This window comes from Rhinolophus hipposideros (genome assembly GCF_964194185.1).
Source record: "Rhinolophus hipposideros genome assembly, chromosome: 17".
Lineage (NCBI taxonomy): Eukaryota > Metazoa > Chordata > Mammalia > Chiroptera > Rhinolophidae > Rhinolophus > Rhinolophus hipposideros.
Genome location: NC_138063.1, coordinates 47,658,329 through 47,677,971, shown reverse-complemented (window position 1 = coordinate 47,677,971; position 19,643 = coordinate 47,658,329). Strand labels below are relative to the sequence as shown.

Genomic DNA, 19,643 nt, shown 5'->3' with positions numbered 1-19,643 from the left:
TTGCTACTTCAACAGTGAAGAATTATGGGCAAACCATGGTTCCTGGGTGGAAAACACTTGGAAATAAATTTGATCTTAGAGTTGGACAGGACATTAAATATGATCTTGCCCAAAAGCCCACCTGACAGAGGAATTTCTTCTGGGGCATTGTTCACAGATGTCTCCTGGTATCCGTCCCTTAAACATGCTAGCTGGAGAGCCCACTGGCTCATAAAACAGCCTGGTTCCATATTACTAGAATGGAAGTTTCCTTTTATTGAGCTGAAATCTCATTTTTTAACACTCTTCCAATGAAAGAAAATATTTCTGATGCTCCCCCCATGTTGTCTTATTTTTGTTACTTTAATACATATAGATGTAAAATGGAATTTAAGTTGATCATGCTATATAGGTCTCATCAATTATAAAACAAAAATAACCTTACAAATTGATATGAAAAATACAAGACCTATAAAATTAACACTCTATTAACTTAATAGGATTAAGGATATTGTTTTTATGAAACAAAATTCCTTGAGTTGTGCTTAAGGATAGAAAGATGTAGCCTCTGGTAAATTTCTTTTTTCAATTTGGTTCACTAATTTTCACTCATCAGTTTAGGGGATGCCTGTTAGCATATGTATGCTATACCAAGTGATATTATTAGGTTGGTGCAAAAGTACTTGAGGTTTAAAAAGTTAAAAATAATTGCAAAAACCTCAATTACTTTTGCAGCAACCTAATAATAATTTAAAGTTTCTATTTGCTAGCTTTGGGATAGTCAAATCTCCAACTTAACCAAAACTGCCAGCAATTAGTTCTCCATTTCCATTATAATGAGGCATCCCTTGGCAACTTTGTAAAGATGTTTTGTGCACTTGGAAATTAAGGTCAGAGTTGTAGTGTTATTGCAATCTTCAGTAAGTGGGCACCTAATCCAATTATTGTTGGAATTGGGTACAGAACAATCTTTCGTTGTTATTTATTACTATACTTACTGCTAATGAACTGCTGTTGCAAGTTGATGCATAGGACAGGATCCAAGCAATAAATCTTGCAAAATGTGTGCTGACTGTTGTAGTGTAGGCTCCCTTTGGTTTAACTCACTTATATGGCTGAATGGGGCTGTCCTCCCACCACTTTTCTTTGTTCCAACTTCTAGTAAACATCTGAGTAATACACCAACTTTGTCACCTTTGCGATTATTGTTGTACATTGGTCACCTACTGTGTTTCCCCGCAAATAAGACCTAGCCGGACAATCAGCTCTAATGCATCTTTTGGAGCAAAAATTAATATGACCAAATAAGACCGGGTCTAACATAATATAATTATAATGTGATACCCGGTCTTATATCAATTTTTGCTCGAAAAGACACATTAGAGCTGATTGTCCAGCTAGGTCTTATTTTCAAGGAAAACGGTAAGTTAGTGTGTGAGTTGAGTGATTTCAAATCACCTGGGGAGCTTGTTAAAAGTACCTGCCCTCTGAACCTCACCCAAGAGCTTCTGATTTGCTTATCCTGGGGAGAGACCTAAGAATCTACATTATTAACAAACTTTCCAAGTGATTCTAATATAAATGGTGTGAACTTTTATTGCTTTCCAAGATTATTGTTGACATGGAAATATAAAACATAAACTCTTCACAAACAACCTGCATTGAGAAACTGGTGTCCTCAGATTTGTATCATCTACAAATAAGCCTGCTCTGGATGTTCTAACAGGTTCCTGATAAGCATCTTGAACAGGAAAGAGTCAATAGCAGAGGCTTTCTTTAAAATGGCTTTGACCTATATTAGACACCAGATTTATTTCAAGGGGTACAGATACTCTAGATGATGTTTCCATTGATTCCCAGAATGATCTAGATGCCGTGTACTAGAGTGGAATCACATTTTCAGGTTGTACCCACACTGTTGAAGTACGCATGTATAGTTAGGCAACTGAAAATGAGGGGTAAAAAAGCTGGAAAATAGGAATCATATTAAGCTGCAAAAAAAGATGCCATTTTTCTTGGTGTAGTTATAAACAATTTCTTAGTTTATAAAGTTAACTATGGAAAGTTTGCCTAAAGAGAATATAAACCTGTAGACAGTCAACAAGTTTATAAACCAGACTTCTGTTTTATTACCCATTTTTTTCTTCCTCAGTTAAATCTTGTTGATTGCTGTTAAAATGAAATAATAATCACTGGTTAGAATTGATTACAACTTATAGGAGACAGAGAGGCTTGCTGGCATTTATTTTGTCTTTTTTGGGGAAAATGATTAAAATGTTAATTGTCTTGGCATAAGCCAATACTGATTGTTTGGAATATCAATGTGGTCTTAGGTGGTGAATAGCTTGGGAGTTTAATTTAGTAATATCACATTACCAACTTCCATTTTTTATATTTTGCCATTATATATAAAATGCCAAAATATAAAGTATTATTTATATTTTTACTTAATGGAATAATAGAATTATTGAGCATTTAAATTTTAAAAAGAACTAAGGATTAGAATAAATGTTGAGATTTTATTAGAAATTATTTTATTTAAAAGTGCTGAGATTTATTTCTAAAATTTATTAGAAATGGAGAAAGCAAAAATACTTTAATAAGGGTATATTTTAATACAGTGAGTGAAACTTACATGATATGTATTGGTCCTGCCTTTATGACTAATTATTTTTACAAAAGTACAAAGAGAGACAGGAGGCAAGTAATGGAATTTTGACGAATAGGAATGATTTAAAAAAATGTATTAACATGTCTAAACTTGCTCTTTATCATATGTACATATTTTTTGTACATTTTGTGCTGCATTTGTACTTATTGGTATCTTTTAAAACTTCATTTTGCGTCTGTGCTCTGCATGTATACAGACTCCTGAAATGATGTATAGACACCCAGAATAAAGAGAGCATCTGGAAGCCTTAATGAGCTGTAAACTTGACACTATTCTTAGAACCTAGAAACTCTTGAAATGAATCATTTCAGAAGAATTAGCTTGTTGCTTTTGAATTATACATTCATCCCTGTATTTCTCTTATTTATGGTCCCTGGTAACACTATGGCTAAACATTTTGTGTCTTGATTTCAAGGACTGGTGCCTGACATTCTTCCAGCATAGAATTGGCCTCGACTAGTCACTGAAAATGTTGTTAACATTTTACTAAGGCAGCTTAGGTTGAAAGTTAAAGGATTGAAGAATATGGGAATATTTTTAAATATCACAGTGCTTTAAGGGTAGTCTGAGATTGTCAGAGGCCAAATGAGTGTTGCATGCCATAGTAGAGTAGTGTGTGTAGAGTTTGGTCAAGCTTCAATATTCTTCCAATGCTTGTGTTTGAGGGCACAGTTCCAATGGTCTCACTGGACAGATTCTCTCTCATTTCTTTCTGGAATCTTGTCAATCAGGCTGACAATATGGCTATAATACAACATGCAAATTCTGCCCTGTCCTTGGCTATCAGGTTAGTGATTGTTCTTCAGGTAGCAGAGGACCAGTGAATACCAATGAGTCAGTATGCTATTGATGGCTGTGGTTCCATGGAGGTTTGTAGGGAATCCTGTCCCTATAGTTTGGGGAGCAGTTATACACATATCTTACCCAAAGTTAGCTGTGCTCCATTTCAATGTACCGTGACTAGAATTCTGGATGTCTTGTTGGTCTTTAGTGATGTATGTATGTTTTATACAGTAGAACAATTTCAGGAAACCCGTATATTTAATATTATGGTAGAGACAAGTATGGGCATCCCAAGATCAGGCTGGAGTCATGGAATCTTTCCCCAGGTTTTATGAATTATTTTAGTATTTGCCATGTGTACATATTAAACTAGAAATCTGAATTCTCAATGTCAAATCTGCACTAACTCTGGTACTGTACGAAAGGCACTCCCTGGACCCAAGAACTACTTTTCTGTAGTTCTCTACTGGAAAAGCACAAGGGTTATACACTGACAAGAATAAAGAATTCTCTGGGGGTACAGTGGCTGCTTTTGAAGTGCGAGGGATGCAGGGAGAAGTTAGTTTTTTTATGAAAGAAAGCAAATCTAACTGTAATGGTATCATCCTCCGTCTACTTTATTTTCCTATTTCCTTCTCTTTTCCATGTGGAAGAGCTCGTTATTTTATTTCCTGATGAGAGCTAGATAGGTTTTTCATTATTGCTTTTACTCAGCAGGTATTAAGATGTGATAATGTCTTTTTATTTTATGGTACCCTAGTATTTTTTGAAGCATAAGGAATTTTGGAAATAGTCCCTTAATTTATTCACAAAGAAAGCGAACCTTTAAAATAAAGTGACAGCTTAGTGCATTATTCGATATCCATTCATTCATTTAGCAAAAAACGTTCAGTGTTTGGCTTGCAATGTACCCAGTGAGGCACTGTGGGGAGACAGAGATGACTAAGAGGGCTCCTACAGGATATTAATGTGGAAGGAAGAGAGTGTATTACAGAGATGCAAGTTACTGACAGAGCTACGTACTGCTCATGAGTCTGTATGGCATTTCTTTTTCTCCATATGTGTGTGTAGAAAAACAAAAAAGAATAGCAGAGAGCCTTGATCAAGCCCAAAGGGTTGCATAGTAATTGCTTTCCAGATTTACTATTAAACTATGAAGCAGTATGGTTTTTACTGCAAATGTTGAATTCATAAAACATTAGGATAACTTAGGTACTTTTAACTTTTAACAAATTATATTTAGTATTCTAACATTCTCTCCCAAGAAAACAGTCATTCATACACTCTTGCTGATTTTCTACATCACAAGAAAGATTAAGATACATGAAGCCCGGAGAAAACAATTTTTCAAATTTTCAATTAAAAAAAAAAAAGCCAAAACCTGGCAATAGAAAGAATGAAAACATGAAACCATCTGTGTCTCCAATGATAATACCAACTTAGTGTTTGTTGTAAACAATACAATTTGTTCAAGTCCACTTTTAAAGGGGTGCACTTAAAGGGGTGTCCTAGAAACCCAGACCAAGTGTCAGGGACACACCAGGCTCACTAATCTCTGCCACTGGCATTTACTCTGCATCACGTTTGCCCCCCAATATTTTTGTGAGTCCATTTTCCCTCCCTCAATGAGTTGGTGAGCTCCTAGAGGGGTAACTAGGAGTATATGGAGAGGACCTTAAACAATTTAATAAATATGTCTTGGTTACTCAGTTAGAACTTAGATGTTGTGAGAGGACCAGGAATAATTTCTGTCACCTACACAGCAGAGTGTGAGACCCTTCCTCTCCATTTCAGTGTAAAGCTTTATCAATAATGACTGCCTGTTATTCTGGGAAGCTGAGAAGACCACCTGTAACTGTGAACATTCATGGTGGGGGAGGGGGGAAGATAGTGGGGAATAGGAGGCTGCAGAAAGAAAACCGCTTCCCTCACCTTTAATTCAGGTTTTCTCTATTAACTTAATATTTCTTGAGTGCCCACCCTGTGCAAGATGCCACCAATTTGAATTTTTTTCTTTCAAAAAGAAAAAAAGAATTACTGTAGCCCCTAAGCTAATAAATAACTCACCTGAAGGTCAAGCACAGCTTCCCCCCACTCTCAAAAGGGGTGTCTGGGAAGGGAGAGGAGGGGATTAGAGGGCCCAGGCAATAATCTAAGTGGACATCCAAAGGCTAACGCCATTGGCAGCTGTCGCGAGGTGTTGTCCCCAGCCTGACCCTACGCCTGGAGAAGGCTGTTACCACGTAACCGTCCTAAAGTACTGCGGTGGCCCATTCCCCCGCAGCCGGGAAGCGGAGTCAGGACGAGGCCGGCCTTCTCCGCGCGGTCTCTGGGCGTGTGCCCCCGCCGCAGCCCCGCCGAGCCTCCGAATCCCCTGCAAAGGGGGGCGGGGAGCCGCGGCAAACAGCCCGCGTCTGCGGCTTCCTCCCCACGCCCGCGCCTCTCGCGCACAGCCGGGAAGACGCGCGCCGAGCCCATCCACACGCCGTCGCGCGCCCGGGCTCCTTGCCCAGCCGAGGTAACTTTTCCGTCTGCCGGAACGCGGGGATCCCAGGGGGTCTCCCTTGTGCGAGGTGCGGAGAACAAGCCGGAGGCCGGGGGCGAGGCGCGCGGGGCTGCGCCGCTGACGCGTGGCTCCCGCGCTGCACGGCGGCCGCAATCGCCAGAGCCCAGATGCGGCCAGGCCCCACTCGGGACCCCGCCTGCTCGCCTGCTGGGATCCCTGCTGGGCCGAGCCGGTGCGCCCAACCCCGTGCCCGGGACGTGCCCTCCGCCCGCCTCCCCGCTGCAGCATCGGTTGGGCAGGCGCCCGGAGCCTGATCGTCGGCCTGTGGGGAGGTGCGGGGGGTCTCCTCCGGAGACGTCGCCGGAAAGGGCGACTCGGTCCCCGCGCCTTTTCTCGGTCAATTTGCCGACATCCCCCGTTCGGGGCGCCATGTTTTAAGTTACCCCTTGGGAGGGCGGGGGCGAGGGCCCGGCGGGCTGCGCAGGGAGGGCGACACTGCGGCGCCGCCCGGGCGGGTGGCCGGCCCGCGCGGGAGGGGCCCTGTGCGGCGTGGCTGCGGGCTGGTCCCGGGAGCGGGGTGCGGGGGTAGGTGCGCTCAGCACAAAGCATCTCCGCTCGGGAGCGGGCCGGCAGCTTTTATGTAACTTGTCTCCTTCCCGAACTGGGGCAGTGTCCCTCAGACGCCGGCGGGGGCTGCACCTCGGCCTCCGGGGGAGGAGGCAGCGACCAAAAGAGGTTGCTCTTGGCCCGGACACCTGCAGTGCCCCGTCGCCCCTGCCTTCCCTCCCCTCGCACCCCTGCGCTGGGAGGCCGAGGCTGGCCTGCCGGGGCAGAGGGGCGGGGAGCGGCGCGGCTCACCTGGCGCCCGCGGGGCTGCGGGGTGCCTGGGGAGGTGTCTGCGGGAGCAGCTCTGCGGCCGGTGGGGGTGGGGGTGGGGGTGGGGAGGCCGGGGCGTCGGACCGCTGGAGTCCTGGTCTCAGCCAGTTCCTTGCGGGCGTTTCCCGGCTCCTGCAGCGGGGGCTTGCTTTCTCGGATTTCCCCTCTAATCTTGCTTTACTTCCCCTCCCCCTTTCTCCTCTCCCTTCCACCCCCAGCCAAGTTCAAGGCTTCTGCAATGCGGTGGGTGTGGTTACCTAGTAAATTGTAACTGTGGTCGGTTGCAGTGGGAGAGTTCTTTCCTTTTCGGTTTTTATATTTACGGACCCAAAGTTTTCTAGGGTTTTCTCCTCCAGTTGCAGCTCCTGGTCAAAGTTGGGAAGAGATTGTGGCAGAACACATAGAATGATAAAGAAAACATGTGCTATTAATTACTCCTGGAGTCTGGGCTGAGAAATCCTGAGGGGGCCAGGCAGTCTTGCTAATGCAGTTCTTCCATTACGTGTTTAAGTTGGTGTTTCAGCTTTTTTTACATTGGTCTTGGGGAATTGCTTTTGCAGATGTCCTTCCTGTCTTTTGGGGGGGGTCCATTTTTAGGCTCTCTGAGGCAACCAGGTGTGTTGGAGTTTCCCTTGCTAGCATTACCATCCCTAGTAGAAGAATCATTACACTAAGTGCTAAAAACATTCTTTTTGAATTTTTCACTGATTTTTAAAGTCTCAAGGAAACTTCACTTATTTCTGAGAGCCCTGGATGTCGTAATCATTTACAGCAAATTAAGCAGAAAAGTCCTCTTAAGAAAAGGGAGCACGTCAAGCTTGAGTGAACTCTGGGGAATTTGAGATGATTTATATCTTGGCTCAGACAAGGTTTAAAAATAAATGCATGTTGATTTTGGTGTCAAACTTCTAAAACTTTAGTTGGAGTAACAAAGTTATTGTGAGAGGAAATAAATTCAAAATAGAGAAGTACATCTTTAATTTGTTAATTTCTGAAGGCATTGATAAAAATAGTGGAATACTACATGCTACCTCATTTGCATTATGATTTTCTGATGGTTTAGAAAAGCGAAATATCAGGTGCACAAGTTACTGCATAAAGTTCATCTATCTAATATACTTTAGGCAAATAATTTCTGTAAAACACATGTTTTGTGAATGATTTATCAGTAACAGAAAGAGTAGCCGATTTAATTTGTAGTCCCTTGTAGCTGAAGGTTTGAGAAGATATAGGTCAAAGGTCAGTGTCTGAAATATTTACATTTAATTTTTAGCCATTTCTTCTGCATAAAGGCGATTTATGTTAAAAACAGTTTTTGTCAATTCTTGTACAGTGCTTGTACTTTGGCCAACTTTGAATTGTGTTGAAATAGATCAGGGATGTTTTTACTTGATCAGATGCTATTTTATATGTACATTGGTTTTTGTAAATTGGTTGGTCAAATGCTTTAAGGGACCACCCAGCTAGAAGAGCAGCAACCTTTCATGTAGTAAGAGATGTGATGTTGCCATTATTTTGGGAATCCTTTGGGATTTACTTTATATTGAATTAAATATGGTGGGAACATGCTGTCCAAGGGATTTTCTTCCATGTTGTAAAATACATATTCGTCTTTTAGGTTAGTGCTTTAAATATAGTCTTAAAATTCACACATTAGAATTCATGTCGTCCCCAGTAAAATGGAATTCCAAGAGCGGACTGAAAAATAAATACATGTTTCTTTTCTGTGAGAATTTGACTTCAGTGAAGAGAGGTTTCTTAAGTACTCTACTAACCTGGTCATCTATAGTTCCGCTAGTCTCTTCCATGTACCCAACCACAGTTTTCCTTTGAATGTCAGCTTTATTGTGGTATATAGACTTGTTATTGAAAACCACCAGTTTGTCTTTAGCACCACTTCATTTAGAGAGATCTTTAATGGTGCAATTGCTACATCTATTTCTTTCAAAAGGTTCTGCTGTCATATGATTTGCCTTGGCTGCAAAGAATTATGTGCTCAGAAGGAAGGACTGGAGCAGTGAAGTCATTGCCCTGCCCAGTGTTGTGACATCACTGTGGCTCAAAGGAAACAAGGGTGGGGCAGGCAAAACCAGATGGTCTAAAGCATCTTGCTGGCTTTGATTTTGCCTGATAAATGAATGAGACTCTCCTTTCTCAAGTTGAACTGCACCGTAAGGTATTGTTTGGAGAACTGGAAGGTAGACCTGAATGCAAGACTGCATGGGAAGGTGTGTTTCGTAGATCAAGGAAAAAGAGGGTTTTTGTGCAGCAGTCAAAATCTTTGAATATTCCCTTTATTGAGGAAAATACTGTAATTTTTTAAAGTCCATTTACAGTTTTCAAAAGAGCAAAAATAATGAGTATATTTTTAGTTATGCATAGAGTCAATATATTTCTTACTAGTCTTTGTACCAAAATACCATTCTTGTTAAATTCTTGGTTTAAATTATTAGTGTCGTCTTTTTAAAGTCTGTAGTGTCTATAATGATAGTTTATTTTCTGGGTAGGCAGTGTTCTTTCTGGTTTATTTTTAAGTGATGCGATTGCAGTTGGCAATTGGGAAAAATGGAAAAAGCTGGAGATTTCACAAGTTTAGAACCTAGCTGCAGTGATTTGGGGTAATTGATTTCTATTTAAGTTTTTATTTGTAAATTATTTTATAATTTAACATTTTAATCCTTGCTTAGAGTTTTAGTGTAGAGATGATCACACTTTTCACCCAAATTTGTGATGAATAAATTATATGAAGAAGTAAGTCTGAAATTCTGAAACTGGAAAGTACATTTCATGTTTTGATTTCTGAATTTAATGTGATGTGAGTATAAAGAAATGAAGAACCACAGAATCGCTGCAGATATTCATTGACTTTTCTCTACCTCCTGGTAAGATGACTCATTTTTTTCATGTGAGTGTATTAGGTATATAGGAGCTCTGAGCAGTTCTTACTTAACTGTGTAGCTATTCCAGAACGTATTTCCAAAGCAAAGGGCAGAGGGGAAAAAATGGGAAGGATGGCATGAGTAGAGAAGTTGCAGTTAGGTATCAGACTGCAAAATGCTTGGTTGAAACGTCTTTGCTCCTGCATTTTTAAACCTTGCGATGATTGGTTAAATTGCACACTTTAGAATTGTAAGCTTCTATTAGCACCAAACCCCTGATTCTTTTGTAATTTGCAGTACAGAGAAATAGCTGACAACTTAATTTTTAGATTGCTGACATTTTGATACATTGTTCTTAAATAGCCCTTTCTTACAAACTTAAAACAAAGAAAAGAAGCAGAAAGGTCTGTATTAGATCTAGAAAACAAATATGATATTTAACCTGCCTCACGTTGGTTTGTCTCTCCAGTTACACTGAGCAATTGCTTGATGTGAGTAGGAACTTATTTCTCTTGGAGTTTCATTCCCCCAACAAAGTACGGGTCTAAACACTTACAGCACTGAGTAAATATTTAAAGAATTGAATAAAAAATGAGGCCATTTGTGACTGGCGCTTCACTACAAATAGTATTTGAAAAGGCTTTAAAAGCACTGCTGCTTTATTTAAGAATGAGAATTACTGGACTCATATATGTAGTCATTATTTTTAATGGCATGATCCTCTTCATAACAAGTTTGCTAATCTGTCCATAGCTCAAATTAGGTATGTCCTGGAGGTTTTGCCATAATCAGGGAAGAGCATGCGAAGGTACCCAGAGAAAAAGAGAAGGTACCCAGAGAAAAAGAGAACGGCTTCTTTGAGGGAGATCGGCAGGAGGCCTGCTTCCTTTCTTGCCAGCTCTAATTGGTGTCATGGAAGACATTAGTATTGAGGGGCTACTCAGGAGAGGAGGAGGGGCCCAGATTGGAGTGTGACCAAAGCTGAAAATGGATTAGGGCTGGGCGATGATATTGATCCTGAGGTTGAACTAAAAAGAAAAAAAACATTTTGTTGTGAAGCTCTCTTTTGTTATTTATATACCTATAGTGTTTACATTCTCGCTTTCTTTGTGTTTTATTCAAGCTCCAATTTTTCATTATTTCTAAAACAAACTTTTTTCTTCACATTTTAACATCTCTGAAATTGGGCTATGTCTTGGAATTGCTCTCAGCCATGTGGCAGACAGAAAGCTGGCAATTTAGTTCATTGATTGGGAGCATGCATCAAAAATTGGAGATTGGGTATCAGCTGACTGGAAGAAAACCTTGGAGACAGTAATGGAGCACTCATAAGAAGTAGTGCATTATCAGTGAAGAAACATAGAAGATGCTATTGTGGAAAAGCAAAGGCAGCAATAACTGAGTTGGCGTGCAACTCAAAAGAGCTGGATTCTAACCTTTTGAAGAAATTTAGTAATACTTTGGCCAATTAATTTTGTTCTTGTTTTATTTACGTAAGTGTAGAATACCTAAATAAATCTAAAACAGTTCTTTAAAGAAGTGAAAATTTCAATGTATGAGCCATAGCTTAGTTGGCAGAGTGCTACATAACATGTTATCACTTAGAATTAGTGGTTTCATGAATTTTGTGAAATATGCTTTGTCACTTGGCTATGCAGATTTTTAAAAATGCTTTATAATGTTCAGTGCTTATTCACATGGCCCATTCTATGTATTACTAATTAATGTTTCTTGTGTGCCTCCCTTTATAGGAAACATCTATTTAAGGAGTCTTCATTTTCCATTTTGGCTTTTCCATTTTGGTCTTTGGAAGATGGTTGGACTTTGATAGAGATTAGTCATTGAGAAGACATTCCAGAAGTCCAGAGGCCTAAATTTAGCTGGAACGTAGCTTTTACCATGCGGGAGTACCAGGAGATGAGTCTGAGCAGACAGAGAGTGTGGGGCCTGATTTTGGAAGGTTACTGTATATGAGACTAAGTTATATTTTTGTATTTTGGTAGGTAGTGGGGAGCCATTGAAAGCAGTTGAGTAGGCACTTCAGATAGAAAGACACACAGACTAAAAGTAAAGGGATGGAAAAAGATATTTCATGGTAATGGAAAAAAAAAATCTGGGGTAACAATACTTGCACCAGACAAAATAGACTTTAAAACAAAGGCTATAATAAGAGACAAAGAAGGACCCAATCATCCCACTTCTGGGTATTTATCTGAAGAAACCCAAAACACTACTTTGAAAGGACATGCGCATCCATACGTTCATTGCAGCATTATTTACAGTGGCCAAGATATGGAGGAAACCTAGGTGTCCATCAATGGATGATGGATAAAGAAGTGTTGCATATATAAAATGTAATATTACTCAGCCATAAAAAGAATGAAATCTTGTCATCTGCAAAAGCATGAGTGGATCTAGAGCGTATTGTGCTGGGTAGAGCAAGTCAGACAGTGAAAGATAAATGCCATATGATTATACTTATATGGGGAATCTAAAGAACAAAATAAATGAACCAATAAAGCAGAACTGAACTCATAGTTACAGAGAACATTTTGGTGGTTGCCAGATGGGCGGGGGTTTGGGGGTATGGATGAAAAAGGGGAAGGGATTAAGGAGGCCAAATTGTAGTTACAAAATAGTCATGGGGATGTAAAGTATAACATAGGAAATACAGTAAGTAATAATTGTGCATGGTGTTAGATAGGTACTAGATTTATCAGGGTGATCACTTTGTAAATTATATAAATGTTTAATCACTATGTTGTACACCTGAAACTAATACAGTATTGTATATCAACTGTAATTGAAACATAAATTTTAAATGCAATAAAAAAACCAAAGTTGAGTAGGGAAGGAAAATGTTTATGTGGTGATAAAAGAGGATGTATTGGAAGGAGTCTGGAGACAGATTTTTTTTGTTAATGGACTAATCCAGAAATTTTCAGAAATTGAATCTAATGATGATTCCTCTCAGTGATATTTGGCAATTCACCACATATATTTCTGTGGTCATATTTAGTTGAAGATTATTACTCTTGGACTATTTGTGGTAGGAGATGAGATATACAGAAGATGGAAAGATTTTCATTCTTATTTACCCTTCCAATTAAAACATCTTTGTTATTTCAGATATAAAAAATAATGCATGCTCTCTTAGGATATATTCTAACAATACTGAAAACCAAAAAGATGAAATCTCATCATCTAAAGATAGCTGCTGTTAATCTTTTTGGCAAATATCCTTCCAGAGCCACCCCTCTGGATATATGACATACGGTAGTGGGTCTTGGAATTAGACAGACCTGGGTTGGGCTCCCAGTCTCTATTTAATAGGTGTGTGACATGGGTCAACACTTTTAACTTCCTTGAGTCTGTTTGTTTGTTTGTTTATAAAATGGCCACAATGCTTAAAATCGCAAGGCTATGCGGAGTAAATGACATGATACATTCAAAGTACTAAACATAGTACCTGATATATCATGAGTGCCTACTAAATAGCAGTAGCTTTATCGTGTATGTGTATAGATTTATAGATCGGTACTTAATATTTTATATGAGTAGACCGCTAGCTTAAATATTAATGTGTAACCATATTCTTTTTTACATAACATTATATCCTGGGAAGTCTTTTCATGTATGCAAATCCATATCTATATTGTTTTTTTTTCATTTTAAATATTAATCTAAGCATTTTTTTTCTTTTTTATTAAATTTATTGGAGTGACAATTGTTAGTAAATTTACATAGATTTCAGGTGTACAATTCTGTATTACATCGTCTGTAAATCCCATTGTGTGTTCACCACCCAGAGTCAGTTCTCCTTCCATCACCATATATTTGATCCCCTTTACCCTCATCATATGTTGTTATTTTTAATGGGAAATAAATATTTTTGTTGGGTCTTATACTGTACTGGTGAAGGATCATTACCTTAATGATGATGATTATCTGAAGTCTTGTCATCTAGCCCCTTCTCCTCCTTATACTTACTGTCTACATTTTTCTTCATTGTCTTGTAGCATACTCATCAGAGGGCTGTGGTGAAACAGGACATTAAGCAAAGTTAGAGTCTCTAATAATTGTGTACATCTCACTGGTGTGACTATTTAGTTTTAACAAACTAAAACAACTAACCTGTAGCCATGTATTTCCTGATGTCTGAATTCAAACTTTACGTAATACAGAGTCTCTTCACAGAGGGCTGACCTCCCCCAGCACAGTCTAACCTTGAGGTCCAAGATGCCCACTGTCTTCACGTGTGTACTAGCATGCCCCAAGGGGTAGCAGGTAACACAGCTTGTTACTGAACTAGCCTCTGAATCAGAGTCAAGACACTTTCGAATCTGGGATAGTTTAGGAGGTGTGGAGGCATTGGGCTCTCAGAGATAGAAAAGGTTAAGCTTCCTTTGGTCTTGCTTTGAATTCTGAACTCTTTCTTTGTCCTCGGTAGTAGAGAGTTAACAAATGTCAGGCTCCTTTCATAGATTTCATGCAGATTCTCTAGGAATGTGGACTACTCGGTTATGTTACTGACAAGCACATGGTTTTGACTGATCTTAGGTTTACTTGAAATCCAGTCTTGTTTTCCTTATATTCACGCAGTTCAGGAAAATAACTTTATGATCCTGAAGTGGTACTAACTGGAATGGGGTACCTAAATTTCTGTTAGGTCAGGCCATTATGGAGTCTGTGAACTGAAGGATGGGCCTGAGCGTTGCTTGCTTTTATGTAATTTTTATCTAGAGTTACTCAAATCACAGATACAGAGAGATTTCTGTAATTTCATTACGGAGAATTTTTTTTTTTGTCTACTTTGTCCCATAATTTTGTGCTCTGAGGTGATGACTTTTACTTTCAGAGGAAAACGCTCAGTGGACTAAGTATTGGGTTGGAAAAATAGAAGTTGACTAATTTGTCTACTCAAGACATTTGGAAAGTTTTCCCCCTTAATTCTTGAAATCTAGATAGCAGTAATTCATGGGGAGGAGCTGTGTTGTAGGATAAAGAAAATGTAAGCTTGAGAAGATACACAAGGTGTGATCAAACAATTAGGTGAATTTTAAATTAAAAAAACCTATTACAGTGAAAGACACATCGCCATTAATCCCCCTCAAAATACGCCCCCTCGCTCTGAACACACTTATCCCATCGTTCTTGCCCCTTTCTGAAGCTGTTCTGGAAGTCCTTTTTCGTGAGTGTCTTTAGTTGCGCTCGCGTGGCTGCCTCGATGTCCTGAATTTTTTTGACTTTGGGGAAGAGCCGGAAGTCGCACGGTGCCAGATCCAGTGAATGAGGTGGATAAGGACACACCGTAATGGTTTTATTTGACAGATACCTCCGTACCACAAGTGATGTGTGACACGTAGCATTGTCATGATGTCATTTATGGCACACTTTAAAACACACCTTCTCTCAACCGTAGCTCACACCCGACTGACTGCACCAAACAAGCTGAAACTTGTCATGTACTGTTACTATATTGAAGATCCCTGCTTTTCCATGGGATGGCACTCCGCAGCAGCATTCACCATATTTTGTGATCCCAACAGAAAAGCTCCATGTCACACATTGCTTCTGATACGGCAGTTTGTCTCAAATAAAAACAATATGGTGTGTCCTCATCCACCTTATTCACTGAGTCTGGCACCGTGAGACTTCTGGCTTTTCCCCAGTGTCAAAATGACCATCAAAGGTAAACATTTTGAATAGACTCAGGACATCGAGGCAGCCATGACAGTGCAACTAAAGACATTTACGAAAGAGGACTTCCAGAACTGCTTCAGAAAGTGGCAAGAACGATGCCATAAGTGTGTCCAAAGCGAAGGGGAGTATTTTGAGGGATATTAATGGCAATGTGTCTTTTACTGTAATAAATTATTTTTTAGCTTAAACATTTACTGTGTTTCTTAAACATCATTTGATCACATCTCGTACACACATTTTTCCAGGAACGTGGTCTGCAATGGGGGAAAGTGTTTCATATAGGTTAGTGGTTCTCAACAATAGGATAACTCATTTGACAACAGTGATAGTTAATTTTAAAAGACTAACATATACTAAAATGTTAAGTTTAAGTTTCTCATTTAATTTCTTGTACAACGGAAAAGATTGATGTCAGTGTGCCAAACTTTGAAGTTTTGTAAAGTTTTGTTTCTTTATTACTTTATCCATTTATTTGTTTATTCTTCAAATACTTGTGGAATGCTTATGAACCTGGTATCTTGCTTGGTGCTAGGATTATAGCAGTGAACAGGACAAACCAGGTCTTTGCTCTCCTAGACCCTATATTTTAAGCAGGGGGACAGGTAATAAACATATAAACATGATTTCAGATAGTGTTGAAAGCTCTGAAGCAGAACCAGGTCACAGTGACTATGGGTGTAGAGGGCTATTTTAGACACTGTCGTTTAGGGATGTTTAATGTTTTATTCAACCTTCTTTGTACCTTTTCTCTGCAAGTGTGATATCAGTTGTAGGTTGTATGTGCTAATGGGCAGAGACCACATCTTTAATCACCTTTGTGTCTTAGGTCTGGTACAATGCCTTACAGTGGACCCATTTTAATTGCTGAATAAAGAGCTTTTACTCTTGCCTTCCCTCCCTGCACCGTATGTTTCTTGTGATATTTTTACTTAGAATATACATGCTCTTCATCATTTAATTTCTTGTACTATTCCACTCAGATGTGGACTTACCATGAAACTAAAGAAGCTTGTACTTTAGCTTGAATTTGTAACTTTATAAATCTGTTCCTTAGAGAAGGTCCCCCAATGGTAAAAGCTTCAGTGCTTTAAGAAACCTGCATCTGCCTTTGAATCGCAACGCACATTAAACGGCAGCTCTAGTTCACCAGAATCCAGAACTTGGTGTCCCAACTCATCTTCTTTTGAAGTATCTCATGGGTGCACATGAGAGACATGTTCAAAGACCTGGATTTACCTAGGCCTTGACTAAAAGAAGTCATTGAACGTCTGAGACACATGAATTCATATATAAATGTAAAGAAAGAAAACCCCTTTCTATTTCCCACCTCGTGAAGATCAAGTGATGTGATTGATGTCAAAGCACTTTTCGAGTTGTAAAGATGCAGATGATAATAATTGACAGTATTTTTAGGGAATTATTATAAGATTGCAAACATTGCAGGGGAGGAACGTCTTGGATTTTTTTCATGCTCTGCTCCCACTGTTGTGTGCCTTCGTTCGTTCTCCTAACAATGGGGTAGAGCCTGAGTGCCTATTACGTGCCAGCACTGTGCAACTAGCGGGGATAGAGAGGTGAACAAAGTGAACAACTTTCGGCTCTGACGGGGCTCCCCGTCTCCCATGACACACAGATAATTAATTACCTGCGTGGGAATTGCAATCCACTATGACACGTGCTGTGACAGGGAAGTTGGGGTACTAAATGAGCACAAAGGAAACACCTACCCAGACACTTGGTGGGTGGTCATAGGAGGAGAGGTCTAATCTAAGACCTGAACAATCACCTGGAGTCAGCATCTGATGGTGGAGATGGAGGAGGCCTGAGAGGGTCTAGAGTAGGCAAGAGCAGAGGTGTTTGAGATGACTGAGCAGAATATTCAAAGGCCACAGGGAAAGGAGGAGCTTGGTCACCTTAAGGAGTTGAAAGAAAACACCTCTGACTAAGGTACAAGATGGTATCCAGAGACAGTGGAAGGATGATGAGATGAGCCTGGGCTCAGAGTTCAGAGCCCCATAAACCATGTCATCCTGAGGGTGATATGGAGCCATTGAAGAGTTTTGCCTTGTTAGATGACACAGTCGAATGTGATTTTTAGAAAACTAAGTATGGCCCTGTCGTAACCTGGGGAATGTACTTTTTAAGAGACAATGTATCAATTGCAGTTAAAATTACTGTTTTGAGTCATTTTTTTGAGTGAATGAGTGAATCAGTAAGCACGTGTGTGTATGTATATGTACGTACATATATGTATGTGCACACACACACACATACACACAAGGTCGAAGGTTGAGTTTGCAAACTTCCCACCACGTAAGTGCACGGTGGAGGGTTTGCGACCTTCATTGTCCAACCTCATATGTAGTCACAGGAGGTGGAATGTAGCATAAAGAAGATAGTCAGTGGTATTGTAACAGTTAAATAAGATGTCAGTGGGGAGTAGCTTGGGGTAGGAGGGTTATTACTTTGTGAGGGGTGTAAATGTCTTAATTATTATGTTGCTTTGCACACCTGAAACTAATTAAAAAAATAAAAATAAAGTATTTCCCATTAAAAACAAAACAAAACAAATTCTGACTTCACAGGTTTGTAACTTTGGAAACTACTTAAACTTAAAATCTTCACTTTTTCTATAAAATAAAAATAATCACTGCACAATATAGCAATCCTTTCAGCAAACCTGTGTATAAGTCCTTTGCACATAGTAAGTACTCAGTGGCCAGTAGCAGTACTACTACCCAGGGAAGAATTAAGGGTGGTCTGAATTAAGGAAGTGGTAGTAGAGAGGAAGGGAAATTAATCATTTGAAAATGTTTAGGAGGTGGAATTTTGAGGCTTGGTGACATATTGTGTTTGGAAGATGAGGGAGAGTGGAATGGCCCCACTTACTGTCCCCTGAGCTTGCATCCATATGGGGAGGCCCGAGGTAATGGTGGGGTTGGTGATGATGGCATAGAAATTGGGCGTTGGGCCTGACGGTCCTGTGGGACATTCAAAAAAGCGATGTACAGGAGCCTTCATGCAGGAGTCTGCAAGCTAGAGAGGTCCAGCTTCAAGATCAAGACTCCGAATCATTAAAATAGAATGGTCATAAGAACCATGGAAGGTGAGGTCACGGAGAGAGAGAGTGAAAGGAATCTACAATGAAAGAGAGTAGAAGGGAAAAGAGAGAAAATGAGTTTCAGGAAGCAGTGCCCAGGGCTCCCCAGCATCCAGGCCATATGCCTGACACGCTACTTTGCATTTGGCTGCGATGCTGCTGACCGCTCAGTGAGGAGCTCGGAGTGGTGCCGATTGCCCGTTCTTCGGCTTCCAAGCTTCCCTTTCACTCCTTGACCCAGTGCATCCTGAGGATAGAGCAGACCGAGGTGGGTTGGGGAGTAAGTAGAAAGCAAGGAAGTGGAAGAACTGGTGTACACAGCTACAGAGCTGAGATACCTGCATGCTCGTGGAAAAATTGGAAGCACAGGTAAGGTAGGCAATTACATATATATATAGTATATACATATATGCATTATATGTATATATTGTATATATGTATACTATATATATACATTATATATACATACACACACACAGACGTGTGTGTGTGTGTGTGTGTATTCCAAGATGTTCTACTTTTCTAAAGAAGTACATTAAGAAGCAAAGGTGACATTGGTAAAAATACCTATCTCCTATGTAGATAGTGGCTGTATTTAAAATTGTGACCAGAAGCTTAGTTTAAAACACTGAACATAGATTTGCCGTATTTTCTTTTATGCAGACCATAAAAGGCTCTAATATGTAGTTTCAGAGTGCCTGAATAGGAATGACAGCTTTTTTGTTTGTTCCCTTTCTCCTCATGACAATGGAAATGATTCTACCAGTGGGAAAATATTGGTGATCATAGTGGAACAGAAATATTGGTACTGCCTTGTCCATTACTCAAAGATAAACATCAAAATGACCCATGGATGGTTAACTAAGAAATCAGAGAATACTGAAATGGGCCTGAGGATGCTTTTTAAACAATACTGCGGAATATTTTTGGTATACAGAATGGTTGAATAGTAGTATAATGACCCACCTGTATACCTAACATCTAACTTAAGAAATAAACATTACCCCAAATTGCTTAATCCTCCCAAGTTCTCCACAATTGTACCTCCCTCGCTCCTAGAAGCAGCCACTCTTCTGAATTTGGGTTGATCATAACCATAAAATTTCTTTATTTCTTTCCACATCACTATAGTGTCACTAAATTATT

General features: G+C 39.9%; 1 protein-coding gene across 39 annotated transcripts in view; it reads left to right on the top strand.

Moving 5' to 3' along the window:
* The window catches only part of EPB41L3 (erythrocyte membrane protein band 4.1 like 3), a 236,562-nt gene that overhangs the window by 82,757 nt on the left and 134,162 nt on the right, over positions 1 to 19,643 (top strand). For 4 of the 39 annotated variants that reach the window (XM_081078474.1, XM_081078468.1, XM_081078471.1 and 1 more), the window contains exon 1: positions 5,653 to 5,951. The exons of 22 other annotated variants lie outside the window; for them this stretch is intronic. Coding sequence is in view for 2 of the 17 variants with exons in the window: in XM_081078490.1 (XP_080934616.1) it covers positions 8,950 to 9,043 (94 nt within the window). In the remaining 15 variants the exon portion in view is untranslated. Of the gene's footprint in view, positions 1 to 5,652; positions 5,952 to 6,082; positions 6,172 to 6,251; positions 6,272 to 8,880; positions 9,044 to 19,643 lie in introns of those variants that run through there. 13 more of the 39 variants (XM_081078482.1, XM_081078472.1, XM_081078475.1 and 10 more) reach the window with 9 other exon arrangements.